The sequence below is a fragment of the Phragmites australis genome, chromosome 5 (assembly GCF_958298935.1).
Source record: "Phragmites australis chromosome 5, lpPhrAust1.1, whole genome shotgun sequence".
In the NCBI taxonomy this organism is placed as follows: Eukaryota; Viridiplantae; Streptophyta; class Magnoliopsida; order Poales; family Poaceae; genus Phragmites; species Phragmites australis.
In genome coordinates, this window is record NC_084925.1 from 8,596,122 (window position 1) to 8,609,504 (window position 13,383).

Here is a 13,383-nt window from a genome sequence, read left to right on the forward strand (position 1 = left end):
ACTGTCTTCATCATTCCATCCATGCTTTGTTTGACCTCCACGTGTACTGCTAGGATCACCCTTGACTCCGCCCAGCCTTCTTGATCGCCTAACATCAAGCCTCTCGCTTGGCCCCGATCATCCCACCGTCGACCGCAAAGATACATCCATCACCTGCACACCATGAAACAAGCAAACATGTTTCTCTCACTCCAAACCATCTCCAGGTTAGCTGAAAAACAAAAAAAAAATCCTCAAATGAAGCACATCCTGCAGAAATCGTGAACACAGGATGTTCCGGTGTGTTCATCCTCTGAACACCATGCCGTCCGGTGAATGTAATCCATTCTGCGCACTAAAAATTTTGCTCTCTACAAGAGAAAGTCTGATGCAATACTTTGGTGATCATTCTCCCATCGGCGGACTATCTAGTACATGCAAAGACATCAGACTACATTTGCAATCTCTTTGGACAAATTAGTCTGGTGTTCTTTTTGCCTTCACCACCGGAACATCCGGTGTTTCCAACTCCACCAGTCCTCAATTTCACAAACCTTCTGCAAGAAATGCTCCGATGGCTTGTCCCGTGTTCACAACATAAAGCATCGGACCATCCGGTATACATCTTCAAACTTAGCGCCACAAATCCTTTACTGCAGAAATTGCTCCAGCGCTCACACTTTACACCATCAGACCATCCAGTGAGTAGTATCGGTTTTGCCTCAGACAGAAATACTCCAGTATTTAGCTTCAACAGATCACCGAATTATCCAATGAAGCCACTAGTCCAAACACCGGATATTCCGGTGAGTTCTTTTTTTCTAATTTAGACAAAATTTGTAAATTCTATTCTCCAACTCAAGTTAGTCATGAATAAGAACAAACATCAACAAACACAAGCTAACCAAGTTCAACTCAACTCGAATATTATCAACGATTCATTATAGATATGTACCAAGACATTTATCTACTTAGTTTCTCACTATCCCTGAGCGGAGATTGTATCTTCTGCACCAGACTTAAGCAGTCAGAGGCCACAATTGCTTGCTGAATATTTTGCTATTGTGTGAAGCAAACTGCTGGAGCCTTCGCAAATTCTGTGTCAACCACTCTATGGATTCCCAGACAGCGAGCTGCTATAAAGATCCATAATGATTCTTTATCACCATACTAATACTACATCACACTGGATTAATGAAAATAGCTACAACAATATTTATCATTATCCATCCATCCGGTGGTGAAACCCATTTGATAATAGAGGTATCAGGTTCACACCTATGACTGCAACCAGTCACTCTTGGGTGCAGGGGTGTGAGCCCGGATGGGCTTTGTTCAATTGGTCCAGACCTTTTCCCCAGCAACAGAGACAAAATCACTATTCTACCAAGAGCTACTAATATTACATACCACAAACATGTTGGTCTGACCTACACTGTTTCAATTGACCTCCCCATGAAGACATGGCGACATGCTAATTTAGTAAAGCTAGCACCCTTGTAGCTGCCAATCAACGAATTCCGGTTAATCAACATCCATGGGAGATCTTTTTAGAAAAATGCTGCAGAAAACTAGTAATTTGGAAGACTGCCGCTGCAGAAAAAGAGGGAAAGGCCAACTTGTTTCCCTCCAACTTCCTCAGTTTCTGTTTAATCATTTGTTTCCTATTAGAATCTCAAAGCAGAAACCATAAACATAACTCATGGTTTGATGAGAAACATGCATATATCCAGTGACGGATCTAGGGCCACCAAGCACCAAATAGGATGCTTCTCCATCTTTCCTCTCTCCTTCTCTTCTTCCTTCTTTTCTATATAAAAAATTGGAGGCTCAAAAATTAGAATTGAGATTCTCTAACATTTCAACGTGATCACTGACATATAGACCCCACACATCTAGGCCCACGAGCAATGACCAAATCCTTCTGACTTTACTTTACAAGAAATGGTTTAAAAAATTAGAGGCTCCCAAATACGTCTAGGAGATAGGGGTGCTTTAGTCCCCCAACTACGTATTAGTAACCACGTTCCTCTAACATTACATTAATAAAGTTCTTAAAAATTGAGGCTCCCAACCACGTTCCTCTAACATTACATTAAAAAAGTTCTTAAAAATTGAGGCTCCCAAATGTGTCAAGGATAGGCCCCCCGTCCGCCCTGCATACATCTCGCATTAGATCAATTAGTTTTGGCGCCGGCCAATTTGGATGAGTAGAATTTGCAAATAAACAATCCTACAAATATAGGAGACCGATGCATCCAGATAACGGTACTAATTTACAGTATACTCCAGTTTACTAACGGTATAGATGCTGCATCAACTCTTCTTGATCGACCGATCGATCATCGAGAGAGACGTTAATGTGAAAAGATGGATGTAATAGATCGACGCTGCGCCAACGACCAGACAGTACAGTGTCGGGGCACCCATGCATCTGCAGTTCTGCACACAGCGTGTGATCAAATGTGAACCATGCGAGAGCGTCGTCCGTTTCGGTCACTGGAGCTGACGTTGAGCTCGCTGCACTGTGCATGGATCTAGTTGTTGCCCTTCCTGCATCTGCATCCATGCCCTGTGCCCCAAACTGCAATAACAGTGGCATCTGCGAGCTTTATTAATGTTTCTAGCTCGATCATATTGGACAGAACGTGATCGCTCGATCGTCCTAGCAAGCTAAGATCGATGGCGATGGTTACATATTATATTGTTCGAGCGCTGGTGCGTAACACCTAGAATACTATGAGGCGCCAGTAGGATTTACCATTATTCTAGGATAGTAGGCGTAGTCATTTTCTTGTCTGAAAAACTTTGATCGATCCAACCAAAGATATTCAAATGGATCGAATCTATCAAATCGGTCCGAGTTACGACATTGTAGATACGACTCAGACACGACACGATCTGAGCCAAGATGGGTCGGATCGGTACAACACGAGGTCACAGGTCGTGCCTGGGCCGAACGCGCGGCACGACACGGCCCGGCTGAGTCAGACTAGTACGGACACGACCAAACTCAAGCCAGCACGGACACGGTACAGCCAGGCACAATCCAGCCCGATACGCATGGACCTAGGTATTTTCTATTTTTTATATAATTTTTTAATTTTATAACTATTTTTTATCTATTTTATATATTTTTATTTTATTTTATCTATTTTCTATATATTTTTTTAATTTTATCGTATCCGCTATGCCTACGGACCGTATGTACACGTCGTGGCTGTCGTACCGCTGAGCCAACTATGTCACTGATCCGTAATCGTGTCTGAACTAACCTAGCATAGCACGATGATCGACGAGCATACCATAAACCAAAAGAAGACATACAAGTCAGCACAGCACGATCCCTGAGCAGTTCAAACCGTGCCTTAACCGAGGCTAGGCCTAGGCCGGACCGACCCCAGCAACCTATTTAGCCAATCTCTGATCCAACATATGCATGCAGTCCAAGGGCGGCTATGGATAAGATTGTACTGCGGTCAATCTGTAAGAAGCAGGAGTACTTGCCATGAATCAATGGGTCATGCTGCTAGTACGTGTGCCAGTACGATGCAAGATCGCGGCATCCACCCATGCGTGCACGTCGATGGCCGGCACCTTTTCACAGCTTTGTGCCGTCCGTTCCTCTTTTTCCACGTTCGAGGAGGCCAGTTTTTTCAAGTACAGAGATGTGAGATGTTTTCTTCTCCCTCCATGGATCGGTCCGTGTGAGACACTTTGGTACGGGTGAAAACGGAAATAGAACTCGTTCGTCCGGAGATCGTTTTCGATTCCGATTTTAAGAAAAAAAATATGGAACCAAAAATGATTTGAATAATTTTCAATTATTTTCGATTATTTTCACTTTTCTACTGTTTTCGATTATTTTTATCACTTTCTTTACTAGTCACTCAACATCTCACTTATCTTTTCGTACCATCTCTGCCTCACCCTTAGAGATGTCAATGGGGATCTGATCCCCGATTCCCCACGAGAAATTCTTCTATTAGAGGATTTCGTCATTCGCGGGGATATAAATGGTACAAATCATATCCTCGTTGGGTCTAGTGGGAACGGGTATAGGGAAGCATTCTCCGTCACCGTTTCCCGCAGGGACCCGTTTCGACCCAGTAGTGGTGGCCTAGGCATACGCGATCGGCTCAGGCGGGAGCCAGATGCGCGGCCCAAGCGGGCGCTAGCGCGCAGTCCAGCTAGGCGCGGCCTGACGCCGTGGCATGGTGTGGATCGGCCTAGTGGGCTGCCTCAGTCCAGGTGGGTGGGGACAAGTTCCTTGTCGGATCTTCATTGCATGTGCGGGGACGAAAATGGGGAGAAAATAGTCTCCACGAGCGGAGACGGGAATAGGGAGCCATTCCCCGATGGAGAATTCCCCATTGACATCCCTACTCACCCTATATATAATCTTTATCATTTATGTTAGACATATACTATTATATTAGTTGTATGTCATTAAAATAGTTCTTCTCACATTTGAATGTATCATCGTAGTGTAATCAGTCGGATCTTAGTGTGAATCATGAGATGATGATCCTATACATCAAGTATGAATTTATCATTTGCGTTAAACACTTGAATATAATTTATCATACACGTCATTATGAATTATCGACTCTCAATCGATACCGACATGTTTCCGTGCCGTAATATCGTTTCCGATTTTTCCGTAATATCGATACCGTATTTATTTCCGGTATTATCGTGATCCCATTCGCTTCTAAGAAAAAAATATTAAAAAAATGAAAGTAAAACTAGTTAAGACTTTTACCGATCAGTTTTAACAGTTTTCATCCCTACACTGTGGAAGGGGATGTGAACGGCAAAGATGCCAACAGTACATATAAGTTTTGCATACAGAAAAGAAAGGAGCTTCCGCTAGGAGTGGGAGGACCTTGGACTTGGACTCTCCTTGCTACGCTATTTCCACTTCACTCCTTGGCCCTCCTCTCACTTATGTGTCATCTTCCCTGCTCTCCCAACCACAAGTGTGGTGTTAAATGATTCGTGCAGGACACTGCTGCAAGAGGCAGCAGAAGCAGAAGATCAAACGAATGGAGAGTATCCCCAAAAAACCTGACGATATGCAGGCGGCATGTCATGGCATGGCAAATATAGCATATTTGCAAGCATCGAGATAGATATTTCATATTTGTTTCTTCCTTTGTACACAAGACCAAATGCATGTGTATTGGCCTGAAGTTGTTTATTGTACTATACCTGCCCTGCCTGCCTCAGCAAAACAAGGGGCACCAGTGTACTTGCTCAAACAGTGCAATACAGAGTAACTCCCTCCAAGAGTCAAAAAGTAACATTTTTCTTCAAGAAGCTGCAGGGTACAAGCTATTTTGCACCGCTTTCCTGTACAGTGGCGAAGCTAGGGCGTATATTTTGCACTGCTTTCCTGTACAGTGCTGAAGCTAGGGCGTATTTCATGGTGATGTACAACATGACTAGATGAATAATTTCTACTGCTATATGATCAAAATGTGCTACTTAGCACTAAGTTTTTTTTAGCCTGATGCCAGTGCACCAGGAAGACACAACATGGGGTCGCCCCTGTTCCTGGACTCACAGAAAGAACAGCCAATAAGAAGTAAACGCCGCCATTTCGAGGTACCAATTGCTTTTCCACCAAACCACTTACTCCTCCTGTGCGAGGGAGGGAGTACTTGAAGAAGGTGAGTAGATTGCCAAATCAACGATGCATTTGCATTGCATGTACATTTTATTAGGCCAATAATAGCGCCTATTAAGGAAAGACAAATTCAGAAGACTGAGTCCAAACCCACCAAAAAGGCAAAGAAAGAGGACACACGAAAGACACAACTGTTCAAGTTCAACCCCGGCAAGTTGCAACTTTTTTTTTTAGGAAATAGCAAGTTGCAACTCTCTAGCTATCTACAGATTCAGAAGAAGATTATGAGAATATAGAGAGAGATTAAAATAAGTTAATTACACGCTAGTTGATTAGCGGACCAGCAATTACAAGTTCCAAAGGAGGGCACCAACCGACTGGCCCCAGCCGTGGTCGCCGTCGGGCCCGAGCCCGAGCCCGAACAGGTCGTCATGCGCCGCTGCCATGTACCCGGCGTCATCGATCCACACAGGGTCGCACCACCACGACGCCACGTCGTGGTACGAGGTCGCGCCGAACGACACGAGCTCGGCGGCGTCCTCGTCGAGCCGCGGGAGTTCGACGATCGCCTCGAGCTCGTCGTCCTGCTGCTGCTGCTGCTGCCCCGCCGCTGGGGGGCCGGTCGCCACGGGTTGCGATGCCGCAGAGGCGGCGGCGGGGCCCAGCAGCGGCGATGGCTCCATGGCGGCGGCGCAGGCCGCGGCGGCCTGGACGTCGCGCGGCGCGGCGGAGACCGGGCGCGGGAGCGCTGCGGCCATCTCCGGGAAGTTGAGCACAGCACCGGGGCCCTTGACGACGAGCGCAGCGGCGTCGTGCGCGCGCGCCGCCATCTCTGGCGTCGGGAACGTGCCGAGCCAGATGCGCGACTTCTTGCGCGGCTCCCGGATCTCCGACACCCACTTCCCCCACGCCCGCATCCGGACGCCGCGGTAAGTCGGGTGCCTCCCGCCGTCCCGCGCCCGCTTCTCCCCTCCGCTTCCGCCGCGCCTCGCCGCGGCCTCAGCTGGCGACGGCGGCGGCGAGGACGTGCCCCCGGACGACGCCGGGCTCGACACCACCTCCCCCTCCAGCATTGCCAATTGATGGCAATGGCGAGCTCCGCTAAACCACGAGCACGTCCGGAGCGCGTTTCTTGGTGTAAAGATCGACTGTGAGAGAGAGAGAGGTTGGGGAGGGGGCGGTTTAGTAGTGGCTGGCTGGTGGGTAGAGAGAGTCTGTGTGTGTGTTTTACAGCGACAGCTGAGCTAACCGGACGCATCGCTCGCGACGTCCTTGGCGAAGTTGCTCTCTCTCTCTCTCTCTCTCTCTCTCTCTCTCTCTCTCTCTCTCTCTCTCTGAGCTAATGATACTTTTCTGCTTCAATTAGAGGAAAGTGGTAGTAATTAAGTACCGGCCTGTTGTACCGCTTTCTGATGTGCGCATGCATGCAGGTAGTAATCCAACTAGCTCTAATCGAGTAGTAATTTTGGATTATTAGCAGTTGACAGTCGTGCTAGCACGTGGACGTACGTCGTCGGTTTCAGGCCCATACTTTGGGACAGAGTACGTCATATCGAGTATCGACATACATTTTTTTCTTCCTCCAGATTGTCGTATATATAGATATATAATCAGAGATACGAACAAATAATGGATATATCTAATTTCACTCCATCTGGATCAGTGGACGTCGTTAACGTACGGTTGGCAGGTCACTAACTACCATTTGATTTAGTAAGTGTTATGATTGGGCTGGCTTTGTGCTTAAAAGGATTAATTAGTGCACACGATCCAGAGTAATTGTCTCATTTATTTTCTTATTTCCTCAGACCAACCAAAATGACACTTTGATTAATAATACCTATAAAATATATTATTTTAAATAGAAAAAGTTGTATATTATAAAAGTATTTTTCACAATAAATATACTAATATCATCCTTATGTTATATAATTTTTAAGTTATTGATGAACAAAGTTAAAAATGTGTGAATTAAAATAAATCTAAATAAATAGACTTATATTTAGAATCAAAGATGGTAGACTAATAGGTGACGACGATGTTAGCCGCTGCTGCTGCTAGGACACTAGTACTAGTCAAACTGAATTAAGGTTGCATCAAGAATCAAAATATATCCCAAAATCACTACAAAGATAGTCTCTAGTGTATCAAAATTTAACTGATGAAATGAAATTGTTGCATTAACCATACAAATATCACGACGCATTAATGAGAATTAGCCTTATTGTTACGATAAGACCGAACCCAATGACTTCCCATCGCGGGGGAGATTTCCGTCGTGAAGGGATTCCTGTTTCCTTCAGCGCTCCAACGGTTTTCTTTCATGGTTCTCTTCACGACGGGATTCCTAGCGTCATTCCCTTCAGGACGGGATTCTCTCTCCGTTCCCTTCGCGATTCCTCTCGAAGGGAAGCTGTTGGAGATGAGAGGAAATAAAGGGAATGGGAATGGGGAAGGGAATCGGAAAGGGAACGAAATGAAGGGAATATGGTTAGGGTAGTCTAAGTTAATTTAGAACGACCATTTGTTCATTTATCTCCCTGTTGCACATATTTATTCTCCATTGTTTTTTTATTTTTTTGCCACAGCCGACTAACTTCTGATTCTTTATATCTAAATGTACAATTGATAGGTATATATGTTTCTATGCCGCGTTAGCCACTTGTCATGGGCATTGTGTTAAAAAAAACATTCCGGATCAGATCTTGCCGAAGGGGGTGCATGCAGTTTCAAAGGTGACAAATGATTGTGATATCATGCATGAACGACAAACATCTTAACCTCTCTCACTATTATCCATGATCATCAAATGGCTGAAAACTGCATTAGATAAACCAATAATACCAGACATAAACACCGTCTTTTTAGATCAGCTACAGCTAGACATGAAACACCTTATTGATCGATGATGTGCCATTTCTCTCTTTATTCCGTCAACGCGAACATTCTGGGCCGAAATCTGAGACGGCCCAATTAGACACAAGTCCAATGCAAAGCCTATATACAAGTAGAATGCTGTTGCAATTCATCGGGCCAATTGCTATCACTCGTCTATAGTCCCTTTTCTAGACCAGTCTAATATATATTATAGGGTACGTCTTCTCTTCCAAAATAAAGAGGATATATTTTTATTTTGGAGACATAGTTTCAAGGCTCATATGTGTGTGGTCACTGTCCACGGTCAGTCAAGTAAAAACATTTCGAGACCAATTTGCGTGGCAGCAAATTTGATCGCAACATAAATGGGTGTTACATGTATGTATGCATATCCCGTAGGTCACCAAATTGTAAAAAACAAAACATGGCCCGATTAATTGCTGTAGAGAAAGGAAGATGAAGAAATGTAATATAAGATTGACACGCAAACTGGTGTCGCCATATGCCGAACAATCAACGATCGGGCCTCGGGCGATTATGACGCACATTAATTGGCATATACCAGACCAGTGTACTACAATACGTGGCAGATGTCGGGCAGAAGTATGTATAGCGATGTAGAGTCAGACCACATTTTTGTTATTTGTCAGGAGGCCACACACTTGGTTGTCACTCGTATGTACGAGTTGGAAAAAAGACGGCTTGAAATTCCCATGAGAAGAATATGGTCATTGCATCTCCATCCTTCAACGGTTCAGCGCAGTATCGATCCCAGCGTAAATGCATGTAAGTTTCTGTATTTCTGTAATCAAGTGAAGGAGGAAATATTATAATCACTCCATATATATATATATATATATATATATATATATATATATATATATATATATATATATATATATATATATATATATATATATATATATATATATACACACACACACACACACACACACACACTCCATATACATACATACACACACATATATACACCCCTGCCCCCGCGCCTGCACCCGCCATGTGTCACCCTCGCCTTGCACACTTCTGCCTCAGTCCTCCTCCGCCCGCATCAGCTACTGAAAGATACTGGCAACTACTGGTAACTGTTGAACAAACTACTGAAACTATTAGCAACAACTTACAACTGCTAACACTATTGACATAAACTACCGACCAATTTTACTATGACTTGAAATACTGAACTACTGACGACTATTGGTCATCACATCTCCAACCTTCAACGGTTCAGCGCAGTATCGATCCCAGTGTAAATGCATGTCAGTTTAAGGAGGGAATATATAATCACTCCATATGCATATATATAATCACTCCATATGCACATATATATATATATATATATATATATATATGTTTGCTCTTAATTTATTCTACACCTAACCTGGTCTAGTCCACCCTGCCAGCAGGCCACCCCGGCCTAGCTCGCCTTGCCCCAGTCAGAGTGCATCATGTGGCTGCACCAGCCGAGCACCCGTGCTTGCTCGCGTGCAGCGCGCGTGCCCCCGCGCCCGTGAGCCACGTGGCATGACGGCTACATCCCTGCCCCCACGCCTGCACCCGCCATGTGTCACCCTCGCCCTGCACACTCGTGCCCTAGTCCTCCTCCATCCGCATCAGCTACTGAAAGATACTGACAACTACTGATAAAACTGCTGAACAAACTACTGAAACTACTAGCAACAACTTACAACTGCTAACACTACTGATATAAACTACCAACCAATTTTACTATGACTTGAAACTACTGAATACTAACTACTGACGACTATTGGCACTACTAAACAAAATTACTGAACAATAACTGATGACACTACTGATACTACTAGCAAACACTGACAACTACAAACACCACTGGCACAAACTAATAAATAATTTTTCTATGACTTAGAACTACTAACAACTAATAGTACTACTGAACAAAAACTAATGACACTACTGAACAAACTACTAGTAACTACTGATAACTACTAACACAACTGACACAAACTACTGAACAAATATACTATGACATAGAACTACTGACGCAAACTACTAAACAATTTTACTATGACTTGAAACTACTGAATACTGAACTACTAACGATTGCTGGCATTACTAAACAATTTTTCTATGACTTGAAACTGCTGAACAATTTTTAATAACTTGAAACTACTGAACAATTACTGATATAACTACTAAACGAAATTACAGCTACTGAAACATCCTAATCATATTAAATTTTAACACAACATCTAAACCATACTAAATTTCTAAACTGGATCCTTGCTGAGTCTTCCCCGGATAAATACTTATTTATCCACAGATAGCAAGTTTGAATTAGTATACAAAATACTAAACTAAACCATTCCATCCCATAAGTATCAACCCTTAGCAAAATTACTGAAGAATTTAATTCATAGTAAATTATCCTACGTCTTAGCTTCTGAAGACTTACTCTGGTGCTACAGTAACCATCGTGCTACAGTACGTGCAAGGAGTATGTTGGGTCAGATGCTATAATACCAATGGGTGTGGGTTGGGCTTGTGCTACAGTACCTGTGGGAGGTGGGTTGGGCTCATGCTACAGTATCGCATGGGGTGGGTTGGGCCTATATCTACTGCCTACTGCTACTGGTGGTGGTAGTGCCACCTGAATATATGTAGTGTGTATCCTATGCATCAACTGATGAACCATTGGAACGTATATAGTTGTTACTCTGCATGCATGTATGATAGTTGAGGCTCTGAAATGAAATCATTCTGTCCTGACATCCCTGTTAGAATTATTAGCTTGCCGGTGCTTGCACAAGTGGGACAACCTGACCTGTTTCCTTTGGTATATAGCTTGTTCACAACAGGCAACAAAGAAGGGAGCCGGCGTGGTGGATTAAGGACGAATTATCTGTCAACAAGGATTAATTTTGCTCACTCTATTCTCCAATAATGCAAGTCATTCTGGAAAATGTGTGGCAAAATTCCACCAACACACGCACGCCCGCGCACACACAGAGAAGTAATTCTCCAAAACAATACTATAGTATTCTATATCTTTCAAAGTTTGTGGTAGAGGAATTAAGTATCAATGAAGTGCAGTAGCAAGGAATCCATGCAGAATACATCGCCCGATTTTAGCTTGAGCTTTTCGGTGATCTGGCCGGTGCCAGACTGCTAGTAACTCATTATAATCAAGTCACAGATTTAGCTGAAAGAGTAGCTTACATCTAGAGAGTACGAGGAAACGTACATTTGTGTACTTGCTGGTTTAATTAACACCATGCTACTGCTCATGTATGTCGTACATCTTGCACATTCTTCATCTACTTGATTCGACGAGAGCCAACTTCTGCAAATAGTGTATGCATTAATGCATATCATTATTGATCTCCACTCTCTCTATATATGTACACGTCCGTACGGCCTCGCATCTTTCTGTTGCTGATATCGCCATGCACATTTGGGTCCCTGTTGCATGGCCCCAACTAAAGCGTCCAATCAAGTCTCTGTGCATGCAGCCCCATGCACCGACTTTAAACCGAGCCATGTCGGCATGTGTGAGTGAACCAGCTGGTGCCACGTAGGAACGAACTATGCGTTGCAAACTTGCATGCACGCGTCTAGGAGAAGATGGCTGCATGTCTGCTTACCTTGGGTCGATTAGATGTAACCGTGTCTGGATCGGACGACATCGATCGTCGACATGAGATGCATGCGTGGCTAGCTGGCAATAATTCTTTTGCAGGAATCGATCACATACAATAAGATCATGCATATGCATCGTCTCGATCGATAGGTCGCATTGTGATTGGACTTGTCGGGGCCAGGAGGAAAAAGGAGGCATGGATCGACGTGACGTTCGTTGTTGTTGCGTGCTGTTCATGATCCAGCCATACTCTCAAGGGTTGGATCGCTACGTACGTACGACAACTTCATTATGTCGGCAAATAAGAGTGGAATTTTTAGATTTCGATCATTTTCAAAAAAATCTACGCATGAGCCTATAGGGAAAACACGGTCCAAAAATAGATCATTTTTATGACGTCATGACTATTAGCATCATAGTTAAATGGTATGGAATTGTGACAATTGTTATTATGTTAGCTGCCAAATATGATTTTATAATTCCAACATAAAAATTATACGTGGTAGCTATTACGTCGTCAATTATCATGGCATCATGCTATTCAGCCATGGCGTCAAATGTCATGGTGCCGTGTAGGAGGGTACATTTTTAAAAATTGTTTTTGCAAAGGTTTATTTAAAGAATATGTTTTTAAAAAGAATCAAAATGAAATAAAATCCACAAAAAGGACATGCAGTACATTTTGACAATCAGTGAAGTACTAAATTCTTTATTGACTAACAGTATATACAATTATTAGGCCTGACTATAACAGTATATACAATTATTGGGCCTATTGGTCGTGTGAAAAGTATATCTTTTCGACTATTCATTACCTACCAATATCATCATAGGCTTTATTTTATACTAGTATCACATTATTTTAAACTTTAACAGCGCAATTCAGTGAACCGAGCCAGAAACTCCGAAATTTCATTTGTAAATTAATTAAGAACAAAGAAAGTACCATTCAACCAAACTAGATCGAGAAATAAGAACTCTTGACTCTAGTTTGAAAATCCGCGGTTGTTCCCTGATGAAAGAGAACAAATACTGATCACCTTTTCAAACACAAACTAGGAAATTCTTTTGCACTCGTGCTTTGCATGTCCATAGGTGTCGACAACATATATAGGCATGAAGATGGACCATGAATTCTCCGGTCCTGCACCCATCTTTTGCTTTCATTGCGATGACACGAGATCTTACGTACGGATCAACTCCGGCCTGGACCACAACGAAATCGATACTGTTCCCTCGATGGCTTGACCCGGCCATT

The 13,383-nt window shown here is 43.4% G+C and overlaps 1 protein-coding gene across 1 annotated transcript; it reads right to left on the bottom strand.

The window, feature by feature from the left end:
* Positions 1-5,805: 5,805 nt before the first annotated feature.
* Positions 5,806-6,925, bottom strand: LOC133918683 (ethylene-responsive transcription factor ERF039-like). Its single transcript, XM_062362672.1, has one exon. The coding sequence runs from the start codon at positions 6,682-6,684 to the stop codon at positions 5,959-5,961; it is 726 nt and encodes a 241-aa protein (XP_062218656.1). The 5' UTR covers positions 6,685-6,925; the 3' UTR covers positions 5,806-5,958.
* Positions 6,926-13,383: the final 6,458 nt, after the last annotated feature.

Coding starts and splice junctions, on each gene's coding strand:
- LOC133918683 (XM_062362672.1), bottom strand. CDS start 6,684: ATGCTGGAGGGGGAGGTGGTGTCGAGCCCGGCGTCGTCCGGGGGCACG.